Source organism: Erpetoichthys calabaricus, chromosome 11 (assembly GCF_900747795.2).
Source record: "Erpetoichthys calabaricus chromosome 11, fErpCal1.3, whole genome shotgun sequence".
Taxonomy (NCBI): Eukaryota; Metazoa; Chordata; class Cladistia; order Polypteriformes; family Polypteridae; genus Erpetoichthys; species Erpetoichthys calabaricus.
The window spans coordinates 86,562,957-86,582,711 of NC_041404.2; the positions used below are offsets into that span (position 1 = coordinate 86,562,957).

The 19,755-nt window shown below is 37.5% G+C and overlaps 1 protein-coding gene across 2 annotated transcripts in view; it reads right to left on the minus strand.

Annotated features, from left to right (window-relative positions):
* The window catches only part of aldh16a1 (aldehyde dehydrogenase 16 family, member A1), a 182,073-nt gene extending 162,747 nt beyond the window's left edge, over nucleotides 1-19,326 (minus strand). For both annotated transcript variants that reach the window (XR_007936261.1, XM_051933881.1), the window contains exon 1: nucleotides 19,167-19,326. Coding sequence is in view for 1 of the 2 variants with exons in the window: in XM_051933881.1 (XP_051789841.1) it covers nucleotides 19,167-19,262 (96 nt within the window). In the remaining variant the exon portion in view is untranslated. The remainder of the gene's footprint in view (nucleotides 1-19,166) is intronic.
* Between the last annotated feature and the right edge of the window lie 429 nt (nucleotides 19,327-19,755).

Here is a 19,755-nt window from a genome sequence, read left to right on the forward strand (position 1 = left end):
GCGGGCTTTCTTTATTGCACGCGTGCAGTCTCTATCTGACGTACTAAAACCCCAGTTCCTATCCGTCCTTTTTCTTTCTCCACATAACCAATCACCACACGATAAACGTCTTTGTGAAATTAAAACTAGTTATAAACTTAGCCCACGGAGTGTTCAGAACTTTAAAAATATCTTCGTTATACATGTTTAATTATGCCATCCATTCAGAGTTGCGCCCATCTCTGAACGAGTCGCCAGCACATCGAAGGATGAATACAAGCAAAACATACACTAGCAGGGTCAATATAGCACAACAAAACCCCACATCCTACATGACTTTGAAAGGAAACTGAAGCGCCGAGTAAAACCACCAGAAAAACATGCAAATGCAAGGCAGGCACGCTGCCGTGCCCCCATATGATTAATGCACGCTTTAATGCATTTCACCATGAAAATTATATTAAGTATTTATTTTAGCATTCTAAATGTTCAGAGAGAAGGAAGATCATGAAGTCAATGTATTCTGTGCGGCGATTGCTGCCGGCGCCTCCTCTTAGTGCAAGAACAAGTCAGTTTAAGAATCACTTAACACAAAGCATTTAATGTGCTATATAACTTATGACGGGGTTTGAAAACATGTCGTCACACTATTACACAGTACCCAGGTACATTACACTGTATTGAAAACAAATAAAACAAGTACAACTTGGCTTGCAGTATTATCCAATAGTATAGAAACAGTATTTACACATCTGACCTTTTAAAACTAAAGTATCTCCAGGCTCTCTGTCCATTTTCACCACGCAGCATTCCTATGCTATCGCCCACTATTTGGTGGTGTAGCAGTGAAAAAGAGCCCTAGTGCAACAAATCTGTGTTTAGCGGTGTAGCAGTGAAAAAGGTCCCCACTTGAACAGTTTCCCGCTGCGCCAAGTTCCGAACGTCGTTTAGGCAATTTAAACCGGTGTTGCGGTATAAGAAAAATCCATATCATAAAAAAAAATAAAAAACGGTTTTCGGTATGAACCGGTATACCGCCCAGCACTAGTCATCACATTAGCAAAATGTGCCAAATTCACACAGACACAGACTCAACAGCTACAGTATCTATCCCCATATCTTTCTACACCTTCATGCCTCTGGACAGGCATTATAAGAAGTCTGACAAATGACAGGAGATCTTTTAAGTTATTAGAGATTGTTTGATTAGCTAATGAGTAACTTGTCCCAGTGTCTCATCCAGATATTCTTTTAAAACCTTCTAGATGCCATCTTCAATGGCATAACTTTGTAGATTGTTCTGGACTCCCAAAAACTTTGTATGTAACTGAAAGAATTCTGCAGGAATGACTTCATAAATTTTAAATAAATTCTACCGTCAGAGTAGGAGATGCCCTTTAGTCATGTGATGCAACTGGTTGTATAAAGACAGTACAGCTTGTAAAACTTGGCATTTGTTTTTACATAAAAATCCAGATGTGGAACCACAAATTCACTGTACTATGTACACATGCCAGTATTACCACTAATTCTACTACTACTACAAACTTGTAACATTGCTTGATTTATACTCAGTAGTTTTTACAATATAATCTAACATTTTAATTGCCTTTTATTTTTTTCTGCATATTAACTAGACAGTGGAAATGATGAGAATGTGAAGAAAGTTGCACCAAAGTAAAACCCTGGAGTCTTTTCAAAATTTGGTAACAGAACATCATCACCTATCATGGATTTTAATTAATTAATGATACATTAATTGCCTGTGTGTAGCACTTTCCACATTTTTCAGGTGCCAGGCAAGTCCAGTTCTGAAGATTGCCCAGGCATTTTTGAAAGTCTTGTATTGCCTCCTGTATCTTTGCTATCATTTGCACATTGCTATCATATGCATATTGCACACATTTACTCAGTATATGGGAATAAATGTCACTGATATACATTAGAAAGAGCTGCCCCATTTAACACATTCTCGCCCTATCTGCACTCTTATTTCAGTCTCTTAACCAACCTTCAACCCTGTTTCATAACTTGAATACTAATTACTTTTAGCTTTAGAGTTTACCTTTAAGGTGGAACCATTCCATAAGGTTTTTGAAAGTCTGTTAGCAAATATTAGCATATACGTGTCTTTGGTCTATAACACCGGCTGCCTGTTTTAAAGACAGGATTTTTCTCTCTGACCCACTACTATTAGATACAATTAAGGAAGGCTAATATTTTAAAATATTTCTATGTTATAATCTTCCCTGTGAATAACTGCCACCCTGTCCAAGACTTTTTCCTGCTTTAATCCCAGTGATGCTAGGATAGACCCTTTAGAACCCTTACTTAAATTAAGCAGATTTGATCCTAACTATGACAAACTAAGACAGCAGTAAGACTCACTGGTACATAATATAATAATACATAGTATAATATATATCTTCTCCCTTTTCTTTCTGGCAACTTTTGAGTTATCGGGGATTTCTCCAATCTGATGTAACACACCAATGATAACAGGGGCAAGACTAGCTTGGAATGTCTGCCAATCATTCAGAGTGCACACTCATGGAGATGTATAGTACCACACTTTCACAGAGCCAATCTGAAATCACCATTTAACTTAACATGCATGTTTATGTGAATAGCTGAAAAGAAAGAAAAAAAAACCACCAATACAAGGTGAATTTACAAACTCTACAAACAGGATTCTTGATCAGTGATGGTGAGGCACTAATGACTGTACTACTATGCCACCCTCAATACAAAATGATTTCTGGAAGATGCTTTCTAATGTTTCTTCCACATGACTGGTAAAAATAACCTCAGGCCCTTGAGGTGTTTGTTTCTAATGCACCTGGTGTTTGATCATTGACAATTTAAAATCTTAACACCGAACTAGTTGTTACTTCATTCAATTTAATCCTTCATTTGTAAACACTAGAGTGAAATATTTTTAATTCCTCTATTTACTCCTTATACATACCTGGAATAAAGCATCTAAAAACTGTGCTTCAAAAGAAATCTTTACTTTTTCACTGATCAGAAATAATATGCAGGGCATTAAAATGTGTGGAAAAGAAATCAAGCTATGCAAGTTAGCAGACATAGCTGACTAATGACATGACAATATTTTTGAAAATCTTTTAATGGTCTGCAGTAGCAACACCAGCGCACAATGCAGAAATATAGGGAACAAGTAGAAAGGAGACTGAAAGAATGCAAGTTCAAGAGATGAAAACGGATGGTGATGGATGTATGAAGTGAACAAAATATATCAAGTAGAAAATAAGTATACGAAGGGGAGCTTAAAGGTGAAAGAAATATAGTAAAAGTGATAAGAAGAAAACTCCAGTGGGCTGGATATGTATGGAGACAAAGAAAAAACTGTGTTAAAAAGAATACTATATGGAAGGGACAGGATGTAATAAGGTGATATCCAGAAACAGAATACAGTTGGAAAAAAATACAACTCCACTGCATTAACTCCAGAAATGGGAAAAGTTAAATGAAAAGAAAAAGAATGGAATAAAGGCTTAACATTAGCAATTATGTGATTTCATCCTTAAGAAGGACTGGGCAATACATTAAAAATTAGAGAGATAAAAAATAATTGTATATGTGATATAAAATTAGGGCATAATGAGTGTATTGTGTTCTGCTTATTTTATTTATTTTTTTTGTAAATGGGACTAAATGCTTTCTGGTAACCTGGTAAGGTGACTGAATAGCTACAAAAAGGAAAAGCACAAAAATGCAGCAGTACAGAAAAAGACAGCTATAAAAACAGTTATATTGCTATAGTTGTTAAAAGAAATTGATAAACTGTACAGTATGTAGATGGTTCGGTTTTAGGATTCCAGATGTAGCACAAACTTGAGGTATTTGTAAATTGTGCTCAAAAATCAAATCAAGAAGCAAAACTAATCTCTTTCATCACTCTAAGCAGTAAACCACGTACTACATGGAATGCATCAAACTTCATAATCCTCTCTGACTGCTGTGAAGGCAGTCCCCCCACCACACACAAGCTAAGCTAATGCATTTTTTTTTCTGGTAAGTACAGTTAATAAAAACAGTGTTAAATGGAATAAATGAACTGCTGCTATTTCATATCATAACTAAAGTATTGGAATTGAACAAGTGGAGGAGACTGCAATTTTACTCACTGTTTAAACTGAATGAAATGCATAAGAAATGAAGTGTCTACACGTGTGTATGTGTAAATGAAAGAGAGAATACATACTGTGAGGTTTCTTCAACTCTTATGGGTCTCTCCCCAACAGGACGGCATGCTAAAGATTGTCCCGAAGCACGATTACCACATCTGTGGAAAACTGCTTCTCCATTGCCGGGGCAACCACAGGCTCACAGCGCTGCAGCGGCTCACCACGGAAACAACTCCAAGCCAATCGCTGTCACACTATAAGTGTCTCATCGATAGATGATGCAACAACATTTATTTATATAGCACATTTTTATACAAAAAGTAGCTCAAAGTGCTTTACATAATGAAGAAAAGAAAAATAAAAAGACAAAATAAGAAATTAAAATAAGACAACATTAGTTAACATAGAAAAGGAGTAAGGTCCGATGGCCAGGGAGAACAGAAAAAACAAAAAAAACTCCAAAAAGCTGGAGAACAAATTTATATTTTTATTTTTTATATTTTTATATATATTTATATGCAAAGAACATTATAAATGCAGGGAACAGGATTACTTGGCCACTAACCTGGCCACGACCCTGCCGGAATGCTGTGTCTGTGTATAGGAGAGTGGTAGATCCCGCTACAATAAATAATCATGCTATTCCTGTTTCAAGCTGAATAAAGCTGAGACTCGGCCTCGTGTTCTGGGGTGCAAGACAGTGACTCATGCGTCACAATATATATCAAAATTTGTATAGGTCAGATGTTTGCACTATTTCAGAAAAACCTAAAGGAGGAAAATTCCTTTTTTTTTTGTTGTTTGATAAAATTATGAGTAAAACATTTTAGAATAGGTAGGATTAAACCTTACATTTTCTTCACATAATTACTACATATAGGTAATAATGCATAAATGTATATGACACCTTTGATCCCAGGTGCCACAAACATAAAACCAAATATATAAGTGCTGTTTCAGAACCACAAACCTACTACATTAGTGTAAAAAAGTCTGCAAAGGCATTGTACTACATAAAGGCTGTTTGCAAACTATTTTGGAGAAAATCCTAATTATCAAAATATAAACTGCTCATAAAAATTAAAGGAACACTTTTTAATCAGAGTATAGCATCAAGTTAATGAAACTTCTGAGATATTGATCTAGTCAGTTAAGTAGCAGAGGGGGTTGTTAATCAGTTTCAGCTGCTTTGGTGTTAATGAAATCAACAACAGGTGCACTAGAGGGGCAACAATGAGACAACCCCCAAAATAGGAATGGTTTAACAGGTGGAGGCCATTGACATTTTTCCCTCCCCATCTTTTCAGACTGTTTTTTCACTAGTTTTGCATTTGGCTATGGTCAGCGTCACTACTGGTAGCATGAGGCAATACCTGGACCCTACAGAGGTTGCACAGGTAGTACATAAAAAGTAAAGACGTTTAAGTCCGGTCAACTGTTTTTTGCATTGATGAAAACAAACACTATTACTGACGTAGTGCAGTGAAGTGCTATAAAAGTCATTAAATGTTAATTGAATAAGTATTGCAATTTTTGTAAACAGTATAAATAAAAAATATTTAAACAAACATTAAACATTGAAGTAAAAAGAATATTGATGTTGTGATAGACGGCCAGGGACCTTGCCCCACCGGGAGGCCCGGAAAAGCAGGGGACCGGGACAGGGGCAATTCCTACCATAGAATGCAAGAGGGCAGCCCTCCAGGATTGCATGGGAACTACAGAGCTGGGAAGCTCAACCTTGTGGGGACCCGGCGGTGGCCCCTGGAAGGTTCAGGAGCCATGTTATGCAGTACTTCTGCCACACCAGGAAGTGCTGCCAGATCAGGAAGCAGGTACACCGGGGTGCTTCTGGGTGCCCATGCAGCACTTCCGCCACACCAGGAAGTGCTGCAAGAAGGTCATCAGGGAGCACCTGAAGCACATCCAGGTGCATTATAAAATTGTCCGCCTCACTACATTTGGAGAGCCGGAGTCGGGAGGCGGAGGACAGAGCTTGCAAGAGAGGAGTGGATGCGGCAGAAGAGAAGACGGAAAGTAAAAGGACTGAGTTGTTGTATCTGATTGGTGCACTGTGTGAAGTGCTGTAAAAGAAAGAACTGAAAATAAAAAGCGCAAGTTTTGTCAGTGTGCCTCTTGTGTCTGTCTGTTTCAGGTTGAGTGGGTGCTATGCCCTCTATCACTGTCACAATGCATAGCCTTTTGTAAACAATTGCTCAAAAAAGTAACACACAAAACAGACCACACTCAAACAGAACACACTTAAAAACTATGTATAAATGTAAACTGTTCACATTGCATATTTCAGTAAATAAAAAATGATGTCTTTATAACTTCTACATTTTTGCTAAGTAGACTAACATGTCAACGTGCTCTTCCGTGACGTGTGCTTTTGTTGTATGCAAATGATTTCTTACATACTCAATACACACCTTGAAGCACAGCTGGAATTATATGAGCACACTGAATACAAGAAATTGAGCTCTGAAAAGACATAGCGCTTCAAATTCAATAGTAAATGTGATTTAATATCATTTTAAAATTGCACATAATAAAAAAAGTAATGCACTACGGCAGCACACTTTGTGGTTTAAAAGTCGAAGGAGCAATGGAGTTCTAGTACTAAGTAGCGATGCCCCTAAATGAACAATGCAGAATAAAACTGTCCCGCAGGTATACATAATTTCAGACTATTTATATGTGTTAAATGTTTTACTATTTACTCAAAAAACATTTTAATATATAGAAAAAATAATAAGTAGTTACATCACTACTTTAAACACAACAGTTCACAGGCTTATTCTGATTCAAGTTTCTGTAATTTATAAATAATATCCCAACCTCTTGCAAGACTTTGTTTTGTGTCTCTGGCCTTTACGTGTTTGTGTTAGCCTCTTCAGTTGGTATTGTGCAGTAGCAAATCTTGTCTAAAGGCTTGCCTGTATCTTGTACTTTTCCTGCCCCATTTGACACAAAGCCGAAGTATTTCCAGACGCCACTCTGGCTGTGTCAATTAAGTGTGCAAATGAAGCCACAGACACTGCTGAAGTTGCTCTCTTATTAATATCTTTGTGTTGGTGGAGAGAAGGCTGCAGCTCTTGCTATGTCCATTGGTTGCCTACAAGGCTCAAAGCCAGAGTGAACCGAAGTGTATTTGAAGTGTAGGCTGCAGAATCGATACTATGAAAAATTTGTTTTGAAACAATGTTTAAAATATAACAATCAATACTTTTTGATATTTTGATACTTCTGACAACCCTAGTACGCACATAATAAAGTTCAGTTGAATAACCCAGTTAAGGCAGAAACCTGTTTTCTTAATAATCCATATTTACATGCGCAAGTAACCTTTTGGAGTTCTCCTTCAGCAAAACACTCCGATGTCAACAAACTACACATAAAAAGAGTTAATCATCATAGGTCCCTGTAAATCAGAAAATAAGCATGACACCTGTGATAATGTCATTGTGTTTTTAAAGTATGTTTAGTGAAATTGATGCTTTATTTATATGTTTCTATTACCAGATCGCACACAGCGAACTCTTTTCTGCTTGGCCGTGCAATTGAGCCCTGCAAAGGAACCGGTACATGTATTTTGCCTTTCACCCAGTGCTATTGGAATAAAAATAACGCAGGAGACTTCAATAAGATAAAAGTTAGAGGTTACTCACTCTCAAAACTCTGGGCCTAAGTTATAGTGCTGTCAGTCAATCAGATATACAAGTACTATATAACTAAGTAAATACTTTTCCGTATGCAATATTTGTTGTTTTTACCAAGGGCTAATATTATTAAATTACTGGAGCTCCTTACTCTTGAATATGGTACAAACAATTGATTAGGAGTAAAATATTACCATCGTAGATCAATTCTTGCTTTTCCATATACAATGCTGCCGAGGAGCTTGTTTTATTGTGGACATGCTCCATCACTAGGTATGTCACAGGACTGGAATTTTGTGGAGTGCAGTCTAGCCTCACATGGGGAGGCAAAATGGGGAGGGGGGGGGAAGAGAGCAAGCTCTCTCTAATCTATCCTTTTAATCCTTATAAGTGCCAACGTAACAATAGGCTTCATGGCAATAACTCCTGGGAAAATTGGGAATTAAGATCAAAGCTGTCTTAAGACTACAAAATGACAAGAAAAGTTGCAATGTCCCCATGACTGAACAGTTAACTTTGTAAGACGGAATGTTAAAGGTCTGAATCACAAATTAAAGACCAAGAAAGTATTATCTCACCTAACAGGTCTAAACGCTAAAATAGTATTTTTACAGGAGACCCACTTATTAAGCAAGGTTGAGTTTCGGCTGCATAGATACCCAACCTGCCAAATATTCCATTCAGGCTTTACAAAGAAAACTAGAGGTGTGGGAATTGTTATACATAGAACAATCTGATTTGTAGTATCAGATGTAGTATCTCATGCTGTAGGGAGATATGTGATCGTCATGGGTAATTTTTTTAACTGTAAAGTGATTTTGATAAATATCTATGAACCCAATGTGGACGATAAGGACTTCATTGAAAACGTATCTGCATCCATTCCCAATGTGAACACTCATAAATTTATAATGGCTGGGGAATTTAATTGTGTTTTAAATCCAGTCCTAGATAGGTCTCCTGCTACAGGGGTGACGACATCTAACATTGCAAAGACAATTACAGTTTGTAACTGATCGCAACTTATCAGACCTCTGGAGATTTCTAAACCCAAGCTCAAGAGCATAGTCCTATTTACCAGTACATCACTGCTACTCAAGAATTGATTGTTTCTTTATAGATAATTTCTTGCCTACGATTAAATCTTGCAAGTACGACGCTATTGTTATCTCAGACTACGCCCTTTGATCATGGAGCTAAAATCATTATGTCTCACATACTCATCTCGCAGCTGGGGTCTTAACCCACTCTTATTAGCAGAAGAGAACTGTACAGAATTTAAATCCAAGCAAATTGATTTTTTTAAAGAAACAACATCTTCACATCCTAGGAACAATTACACACCAAATTTAACTTTCCAGCAACACATTTCTTTCACTACCTTCAAATTCGAAACTTTGTTAAACAAAACCTGCCCAATTTTCCTCACCTCCCACCTACCTCTATTCCAGAAAAAACATTGATCAGTCTTGAGGACTCAGACAGCATCTCCGTAACATATAATAACATTTTCAAATCCCTCCCTTTCAAAGATCCCAGAGTACAGTGGAAAAAGGATCTCAATATCTCAGAAAAGGAGTGGAAGGTAACAATGCACAGAATTTACTCGAGCTCCATATGCGCAAAGCATACAATTATTGAACTCAAAATTATATATCGAGCACATCGGTCTTGTTTAAAATTGTCCAAAATGTTTCCAGTGCAAGATCCAACCTGCGAACATTGCAATCAAGTTCAAGCCTCATTGGGCTATATGTTTTAGATGTGCACCAAATTAACATTATTTTGGACCAAAATCTTTAAATGCCTTTCAGAAAGCCTTGGTGTCACAATCCCTCCTTATCCATTAAAAGCTGAGTTTGGTGTACTTCCAGATGGGCTTAAAGTGGAGAAGGACAAACTGTAATTGCCTTTACTTTACTATTGGCACGTAGACTTATTTTGCTAAACTGGAAGAATCCTAACTCACCTATTTTAAGTCCGTGGGTAACTGATGTTCTAGATTACCTGAAAATGGAAAAAAATCTAATTCTCACTTAGAGGATCTGTACAAAACTTTTTCAAAACCTGGCAGGATCTAATCAACAACATTTTAGAATAAGCATTTAAATTGAGGAAGCTGGTTTTCTCCCATCTTTTTTATTCTATTCGCTTCTATTAATTTATTATTAATTTATATATTTACTTATTTTTACTAGTTTATAAAGTTTTACTATTTTGGCCTAGCTCTCTTTCTCATGGGTGGGGGTTGATTTGTTTCGAATGTAACTTAAACTTGACTTGCTTGTATGGAATGTTATTGATCTTAATAAAATCAATAAAATGCTTAAAATGCTTAAAAAAAAAAGATCCATCGAAAACAGGAGATCAAAAGTTCTGACGAATCTAAACCTTTCACTCCTCCATAGACGATAGGTTACAGTGGGGGAGGGTGCAAAGCAAAAAAAGGCTCAATTGGTGATCTGTAAATTGGCCGATCACAAAACAATGATCTTTTTTGCACCTGCTTTTTCTGGGCTTTACACTAATTTAGTTGCAGTGCTCCTTTACACAAGGTATTACAGTAATTGAGATGGCGTGCATCTTTTTTTTTTTTCTTTTGCAGCAAACTTCCTGTAGTGTAAGCAGAGCAAGTCAAAACTTGTTTAACAAGAGATCAAGAGACAATTTGATTATTAGTCTTTACATTAAAGGAAATGGAGTAATAAACTGAGAAAAAGGAATCGGTGAAGTCTTCCCATGCAATTTAACAAATGGCAAGAAAAGCTACTTTAATGAATTCAGACCTTTTTATTTTGTCCTTTAAATTAAAATGGACACCGTTTGAGATGTTTTAAGTGGGAAAAAAAGAAAAGATAAAGGTAAATTTGAAATTGCTGCTTAGTAAACAATAGGCTTGTTAGGGTTAACAGAAAACCCTGTCTTTTACTTATAAACTTGTTAACCATGTTAGATTTGTGTCCGCTTGATAACTTATCAACATTCGATACATTTTCTGCTTTTTTAAAGATTTGTACTGTGTTTATTATTTGTTGCTGTGTCATACAATGCAAGTTTTGGTAAAAAACAAGTACTGCCTTATTAAAATGGTAAACAAATATTTTATAACTACACCTGAAAAATTATGAATGTCTAGCTGATACAATGAAGAAAAAAACACCTGTATAACCTATAAACATAGTAAATGTATACTTTAACAGTACAAAAAAAAGCTATGGTGCAATTAATGCTTAAAAATTATTAAAACCTACAAGTGCAGGTATATTTACATTTAAGCAGTGTTTAATTGCCAATACCAATTAAGTGATTGTGCGAGTGTGTGTAGGTATATATACACACACAAACACAAACTTTTTTGTTAAAAAAAGGTAAAAACTACTTGTTTTAATAAGTCTTGTTTTAGATACAGTAGGTACTTTACAGGGGAAAAAAATCAACACTTTGTAATTATAAGAAGCATTTTATTTTCTTTTATCCCATAAATAGTATGGATAAATATTTTTGTAAACATTTTATTAGTAGGTATATTAAGAAAAATTGTTATTTATTTATTTTTGGTCAATGAACAATAAGCCTACAGGATTTCATTTTGTTAATAAAAAAAATGAACAGTTAACACCTGTGGTCTATAGTTTAATTACAAAAATACACTTAAATATAGGGCATCTGGTTATGCAGGAGCTTAGTGTAAAGTTTTTAAACAGCTAAAGGAGGGAAAAAAAAAAATTGGTATCAGAATTGGCTGATCAAGTAATATGAAATCTTTGAAATTGGTATCAGTCTAAAAAAAACTTCATCAGAGCAATCCCTAGTTGGTAATCATACCTGCAGGTTGATTCAGGTTGAACAGGTAGTCCATCTCCTCAAGGACGGTACATCCATACCTGCAGTTGCAAGAGCCAGAACCATATAAAATGACTTCCAACTGGCTACTGGTGTGCATGTCGGATCAAACTGTCGGAAACAGACTCCGCAAGGGTGGTATTAGGGCTCGACGTCCTCTAATGGGACCTGTTCTCACAGTCCATCACCGTGCAACTCGACGGGCATTCACCACAGAATACCACAATTGGCAGTCAGCCACCAGTGCCCCGTTCTATTCACAGACGACAGCAAGTTCCCAATGAGCACATATGACAGATGTGAAAGAGTCTGGCATCACTGTGGCAAACATTATGCAGCCTGCAACATCATCCAGCATGACTGGTTTGGTTTGGCGGTGGGTCAACAATGGTCTGGGAAGGCACATCCTTGGAGGGTCATGCAAACCCCCACTTACTAGGCAACAGTACCCTGACTGCTGTTACGTACTGGGATGAAATCTCAGAGCCACTGTCAGACTTTACATTGGTGCAAGAAAATGCCCAGCCTTATGTGGACAGAGTGTACAGGCAGTTCCTGGATGATGAAGGTACTGATGCCATTGACTGGCCTGCACATTACCAGACCTGAATCCAATTGAGAACATCTGGGACATTATGTTTTTGGTGAACCTGATGCCAGCAAGTAGCACCAGACTGTCCAGGAGCTCACCGATTCCCTGATCCAGGTCTGGGAGGAGATCACCCCAACAGACACCATTCGCTGTCTCATAATGACCAATCCAAGGTGTTGTCAAGAGTGCATACAGGCACATGGAAGCCATGCACACTACCAAGTCACATTCTAAGTTGCCGTGATGAAATGCACATAAGTTGGATTAGTCTGTGATTTCAATTTTTGACTTTAGGTGTGAGGTTGGATCTAGCCCTCAATGGGCTAGTGAATTTTGATTTCCATTTACCACTGATACATCATTTTCTATCAATAAATTACACAGTATTAATAAATATTTTCCACTTAAATCACACATTGGATCTCAATGAATGAAACATTCAAGTTTTCACTTAATTTTTTGAACAGTATATTAAAAAAAAAAATATGTTCCAGAGCATTTTCACAATTTCTCCATTTTATGGAGGTTTTCGTCAGATACTGCGACTCCCCCCACCCACAAATCTCAGCATTAGAATATACCTGTTCACCCCAAATTCAAACTAATTGGAATTAGAAAATGGGACATGGATTCATAAATATAGGAAACTTCTGCTGTCTTTATCCTGCACAGCAGAGGCTATAGGTACAACAGTTAATAAACTGGCCTTGGCAAGCTACTAGAAATCACCTAGTTTGTCATCCTCTAAATTTCTGGCAAGCCTTTTTTTTACCGTTTTGATCATATAGGTATTATCAGAATCATCTGCGGCATGGATCAATCGTGTATTTACCTCTTGTATTTTAAAAATTGTCAGGGCTTGCATATATGTAACTTGTACAGAATCACATAGAGGAGTTTTTCCTTGTCTTCTTAGAGAGTCAAGGCTGGGGGGCTGTCAAGAGGCAGGGCCTGTTAAAGCCCATTGTGGGACTTCTTGTGTGATTTTGGGCTATACAAAAATAAATTGTATTGTATTTTATAGAGGAGACATGTTATCCAATGTCCATATAGTGGCATTGCACATTCCACCTCTGGAATACCACTCTGCATACAAGACTGAGGGGAGGGAAACCTAGGGTGGGAACCCCAGTTGGGGTTGCCATGGGGTGGGTGTTTTACCATCCTAAATCAATGGTTTTCACTGGGGTGGGTTATATTTATGATTTTCATTTTATGAACACAGTCGACAAAAACAAAAAAGGTTTTAAACAACACGTTTCAACTGCATAGCCTCTATTAGATATGTTACTTTTTTACTCCCTTTGTAGATGCATATTGACACAGTTATTCTGCAATTCATTTTCATAAATATTCCTGAAATATGTGATTAGAACAGACAACAGGTCTTGGAGGATAAGCATGTTATTGTAAAGACTTTAGATCTTTGAAACAAGAAAACCTTTAATCAGGAATTATGCTGCTAAAATTTGGTGAAAGAGCTACACAAGCTCCTTGTAAAGATACCCTGGAATACACACAACTTGATTTGTTCTCAAAGAATAGTATTAAATCAAAAGGTAAGAGCGGGGCTGCTTCATGTGAGGGGTTTGGTTTTTTTTGTTTTTTTAATGCTGATACATGCATATGGTATTTTTCTTAAATGAAGCAATCAAATGAAGCTCCTAGTGGCTTTTGATGACTTACTGTATAGGCATCTGTTCCAAGAGATCTTGGGGGTATTTTCCATACGTTGCTTAAATCATCCGAGATCAGATGCCTCATCTTGGATGAGTTAATGCCAGTGAAACTCATCCGGGATAAGTCGGTTTTTCAAACGCAGCCGTGTAGCAGATTAGTTGAGCTGGATCTAATCATCCGAGATGAATGCGCGTGCCTGCGCTGAGTGAAAAGCCCATATGTATTGAGTCTAGAAAACATGATCAGCAAGTCTTTGATAGGCTGTAACAAAATCACGAAAGAACGGGCGCATTTTTTTTTTCACACAAGCGGAGCAAGACCTGTTATTCAAAGGACATGAAGAATTTCAAGATTTAATATGCACAAGGGGTAACACTGCAAAAGCAGCCCAAACCAGAAAAGACGGATGGCAAGAAGTGGCCGACAAATTAAACGCATGTGTATTGTACTTACTGAATGCAGTGTTTCATTTCCTATGTGTCAGATTAATTATTATTTAATATGTCATAATTCCAGATCAAACGTGAGCACAAGGAGAACACGGGAACAGGTTAAAGTGAAGTACAAGAATATACTTCAAACTGGTAAATATTGGTATATAACTATTTAAAGAATTGTTGACATAAAGAATCATATATAATGTAAAGAACATTCATTTTAAAGCTAATAAGAAGGCAGACAAGCAAAAAACAGGTGGAGGTCCACGCGGTCCAGACCTAACCCCTGCAGAAGAGTTGGCTCTCCAGCAAAATGCCCATCGCCCTGTTTCTGAGGGCATTCCAGGGGGAAGCTCCTCCTCAGAACCAGTGGCAGGATGCAGTGGTCACTTCATTTCAGGTAAAGGATGGTCATTGCATATATTTGTCCTCAATGTGTGCCATAGGTAGGCTCCATATAGCCCTTTTTTTTGTTGGGTCAGTTGCAGGGAATGTCATATCCCTAGAACCTGTGTCTGACCAACAAGATATTGACGAAGGTCAAATATTTGAGGAAGACACTGTGTCTGATTATTCATCATGAGGAGAGGTACATTTTCCAAATAATATTTGATCAAACTCCACTGTGATCAGTCCCATGTGCCCCAATCACATTTGGAAATCCGGGTAATGAGAATGTTAGGCTGATTGTGGGATTCTTCATGTAACTGTGGGTGTTTTTACCTGTGTATTACCTACCTGCAATGGCATGAAACACCTCTTTTGTCTGTACAAGCAGGTGTCCAGGAAACACTATGAAAACCTGAAGGAAATATTTCAGAGCCAAACAGACTTTATGAATTGCCTGGCAAACTGCACTTTTAGATAGATTTTCTGCATCGTCTACAGTATATAAAAAATACTGCCTTCAAAAAATCTCAAAGCAATGCCTACTGTCTGTGTGGTTGTGAGAGCCCGACTTGGCTGAGTTTGACTTCAAATATAAGGCCCCAATAAATTTTTCAGGTACAATATTCCCCCTCGGCTAAAGCGGTATCTTTCGAAAAGAATTTCCTCCGGGAGCAATAGAGGAACTTGCCAATCGCGCAAAACCCTCTCTATATGAAATTCTCTTCTTATAATTTGCGTACCGATATCAATTGGTCACTCATTCATGAACGGCGAAGTCATGACTAAATGAATTCCATGCACGGACAATGATTAAGTGTGTGAGCTAATCCTTGTTTACATCGAACAAACCTGCTCCGAGCAGGTTTGAGGATTTGGAAGTGCTGCTATGACAACACATGCAGCAAGAGTTTTGAAAAACCGACAGATCCAGGATCAGGCCAAATCGTCAACAATTACATCCGGCTAAACGAGTAATCCACGTACGAAAAATACCCCCCTGATCTGAAAGCAACAGTGATTTAATTGTTATTTATTGGGCACAAGGTTTAAAGCCATGACCAGTAAAGAATGAAAGCCTGAGGCGGATAAAATATGGATACAGTATGTACTCTAGGAGGGTTTTGAAATTAATCATTTCCTCTTTATAAAGTCACCCCAAAACTGAACAAAATATCTTATTCTATATGGCTCTATGTGCTTTGTATTTGGCAGGGTGATCAAAATGCAGAATAGCTGCACAGTGCTAGGCAGTATGCTGGATGGGATACTTATTCGCACACTGTTACTAACTTTAAGTTAGAAATACAGATGTAAAAAAAAAAATAGAAGTAACAAGCTTAACAGCTTATTTCAGTTCAGGGTCACAGTGAACTGTTCCCTGCCTTAGTGGTTCTCAGGTTCAGTCCTGAGGACCCTGTGGAGGCAGGTTTTTGTCTCAACCCAATTGTTCTTTTAATCAGACTCTTGCTTTAATTAAGCAAGCCATTATTTCTCAGTTTCTCTTTTTTGTATCCAACCAGAAATTAAATGAGTAGAGTGGTTGCCCGAAGGCTAGGTATCTATGTCAGCAATCGTAAGGCTGCTGGTTCAAATCCCCTAAATGCCAGAAGTGATTCCACTCCAATGTGCCCCTGAGCAGGGCCCTTCACCTGCAATTGTTCTGTTCTGGGTATGACATTAACCTGCATCCAGCCCTGCAAGTAGGCCCTCCAACTTGCAGGGAAAACTTGGCAGTTGATGGCAGGATTGGCACTCCAGCCACTGTAAAAAAAAACATCTCACACTGTTCCGTTCCATTTGAACTGGTGTGGTGCCGAGGTGTCACCTGTTGCACAGCTGCGTTCAGGTCCTAATTTGGGTTCATCGTATGATGGGTGCAGCACCGCACCGTATCAGTGAATGCTCCCAACCTCTCTCCCTCTTCCTCCCTCAGAAATTACAAACTTCTAAAACATATGCAGTTTTTAATGTATGGAAAACATTCAGGATTAAATCACTTTGAGATCTGTACATATACAACGTCTTTGCATCCTACGAACAATTACACTCCAAATTTAACTTTCCAGCAAAACATTTCTTTCACTACCTTCAAATTAGGAACTTTGTTAAACAGAACCTGCCCAATTTTCCTCCCGCCTACCTCTATGCCGGAAAAAATATTGCTCAGTCTCAAGGACTCAAGACAGCATTTCCATAATATATAAAACCATTTTACACTCACTCCCTTTCAAAGATCCAAGAGAACAGTGGTAAAAGAATCTCTCACTCAACCTCTCAGAAAAGGAGTGGAAGATAGCAATGCACAGAATTCACTCGAGCTCCATATGCACAAAGCATACAATTATTTAACTAAAAATGATATATCAAGCGCATCTCTCTCGTTTAAAATTGTCCAAAATGTTTCCAGGGCAAGATCCAACCTGTGAACGCTGCAATCAAGTTGCAGCCTCACTGGGCCTGCACCAAATTAACATCATTCTGGACCAAAATCTTTAAATGTCTTTCAGACAACCTTGGTGTCACAATCCCTCTGTACCCATTAACAGCTGTATTTAGTGTACTTCCAGATTGGCTTAAAGTGGAGAAGGACAAACAAATCTTATTATGGTATATATCATCTACTGTTAAATTCTGCTCTGTACTTCTAAAATTTATATTTTTTATTTCTTACTATATTGAGAAACTGTTCTGTTCTGTGTACTGCATTGTATTGACCCCCTTCTTTTGACACCCACTGCACGCCCAACCTACCTGGAAAGGGGTCTCTCTTTGAACTGCCTTTCCCAAGGTTTCTTCCATTTTTTCCCTACAAGGTTTTTTTGGGAGTTTTCCCTTGTCTTCTTAAGAGAGTCAAGGCTGGGGGGCTGTCAAGAGGCAGGGCCTGTTAAAGCCCATTGCGGCACTTCCTGTGTGATTTTGGTCTATACAAAAATAAACTGTATTGTAAACTGTATTGTACACTATTGGCACATAGACTTATCTTGCACAACTGGAAGAATCCTAACTCTCCTATTCTAAGTCAGTGGGTAACTGATGTTATATACTATTTGAAATTGGAAAAAAAAACAAATTCTCACAGAATCTGTGCAGAAGTTTTTCAAAACCTGGCAGGATCTAATCAATAACATTTTAGAATAAGCATTTAAATTGAGGAAGCAGGTTCTCTCCCATCCCCTCTTTTACTCCATTTATTTTTATTCATTTATTAATTTATCTATTTACATATGTTCACTAGCATAAAGTTTTACACTGCTGGCCTAGCGCTCTTTCTCAGAGGTGGAGGTTGATTTGCTTTGAACCTTTTTTTTTTTTTTGTAAAACTTGAGTTATCTGTATGGAATGTTATTTGATTTTAATAAAAATCAATAAAATTATTTTAAAAAATTACAAAATTTTTATATTATATTTAACTGAATGAAGCAGGAATTTATCTGTATTACATGGGTAAGATATCATTTTTTCCTCTTAACATTTTTTAATGTCCTGACTATTTAGACAATTATTTACTAATAAGCACACAAATGAGTAACACTTTAGTTGCTGCTGGTTTCAGTCATTTATCTGGTGTCAGCTATGTTCGTCATTAATTGTTGGTTTTCAGATATGATAAAGGAAACTAACTCCAAAGAAAATGTGAATAAAAAAATAATAAATCAAAGTAAGCATTTAAAGATACAGCAATGTATCAGTTTCCAGTAAGTGTAAATCTGGTATTACCCCTCTTTCTGAATGCACAATAAAAGGAAAACAAAAAATCAGCTAATTAAACGATGACAACTATAATTAACAATTGCTAATTCAGAAGTTGGCTGGAACAAAAACCTACAGGAAAAGGGGGCTGAACTTGAGAATCACGGGTCCTGGTACCTCACCAGCATCTACTCTCTGTGGATAGAACATTCAGACTCCATACAGACAACGACTCGGTGCGGAACTCAGACTTAGGGACGCAGGATCAGTATGACAGCATTGCTAACCAATTTGTATTTGAAACATTACATGTTTTTAAACCTACAAACTCTCGAAAAATGTCACATAGTCGTAAAGATTACTAGTCACCAGCACTTCGCTTAATAAATATGAAACCTAAACAAAAAGTTACATAGCTACGAAAAATCCGCTGAATTTCGTTACGCCTACCCTTGTAGTCCAATCAGGGTAAGAAACTGGCCATATGACTTATTTACATCAATGAACGAACACGTGAATGACATTTTGTCTAGTAAGGACGCGTGGCATTAAGTAAGCTTCGATAAAAGACATTCTACACGAACAAGCATTTATGTTCCAAAAGCTTACCACACGTTTTCTAATTACAAGTCTTAACATTAACTAAATGTCATGTAATTTACTAATGAACTCAGAACCGCTAAGTTTTAACCACACTCACACCAAAGCGATATTAAGTGAGTGCTGGCAAAGCCAGTCCAACCTGAGCAAAGCTGGGGTCTTCAGGCGCCGTTCCGTACTCCATCGTCTCAAAAATATCACTGATGCGAGATGTGCTTGTCACAACACTACCTGCCATCTCCGTAAACACGCGCCTGTCTACTGCTCACACACCAGGAATGACTGACTGCCTCCTAGATCAACGAAGGCATGACGTAACGTCCGGGCAGAAGGTTAAAGGTGACTGCATCTCCCAAGTCCCGGATAAAAAAATATCAAAGCTTCTGATTTTTTTAAGCGCTTCGCTTTCCTTTTTTGTAATGTGTGTTTTACGCATCTGATTCTCCACAGCTTTACATGTTTCGCGGACTCAGGTTCTCACTTAGCAGGTTTTGTGTATAATGGTTGAAAAAACTAACCATGCGTGGAGCAATGGTATAAAAAAAAAACTTTTCCTACCCAAGAAGAAACGTTGTAAGTAATTGATATTATTGTATTAAAACATTGGTGCATATTGTTGAACAATTGAATCAATATAGTGTAGTGAAGGAGGAGCACGTCAAAATGAAAAAAGGCGGCACTATGCACAAATAAACGTACAACGTGTGTGATTCCTTTGCCCTGCTTACAAC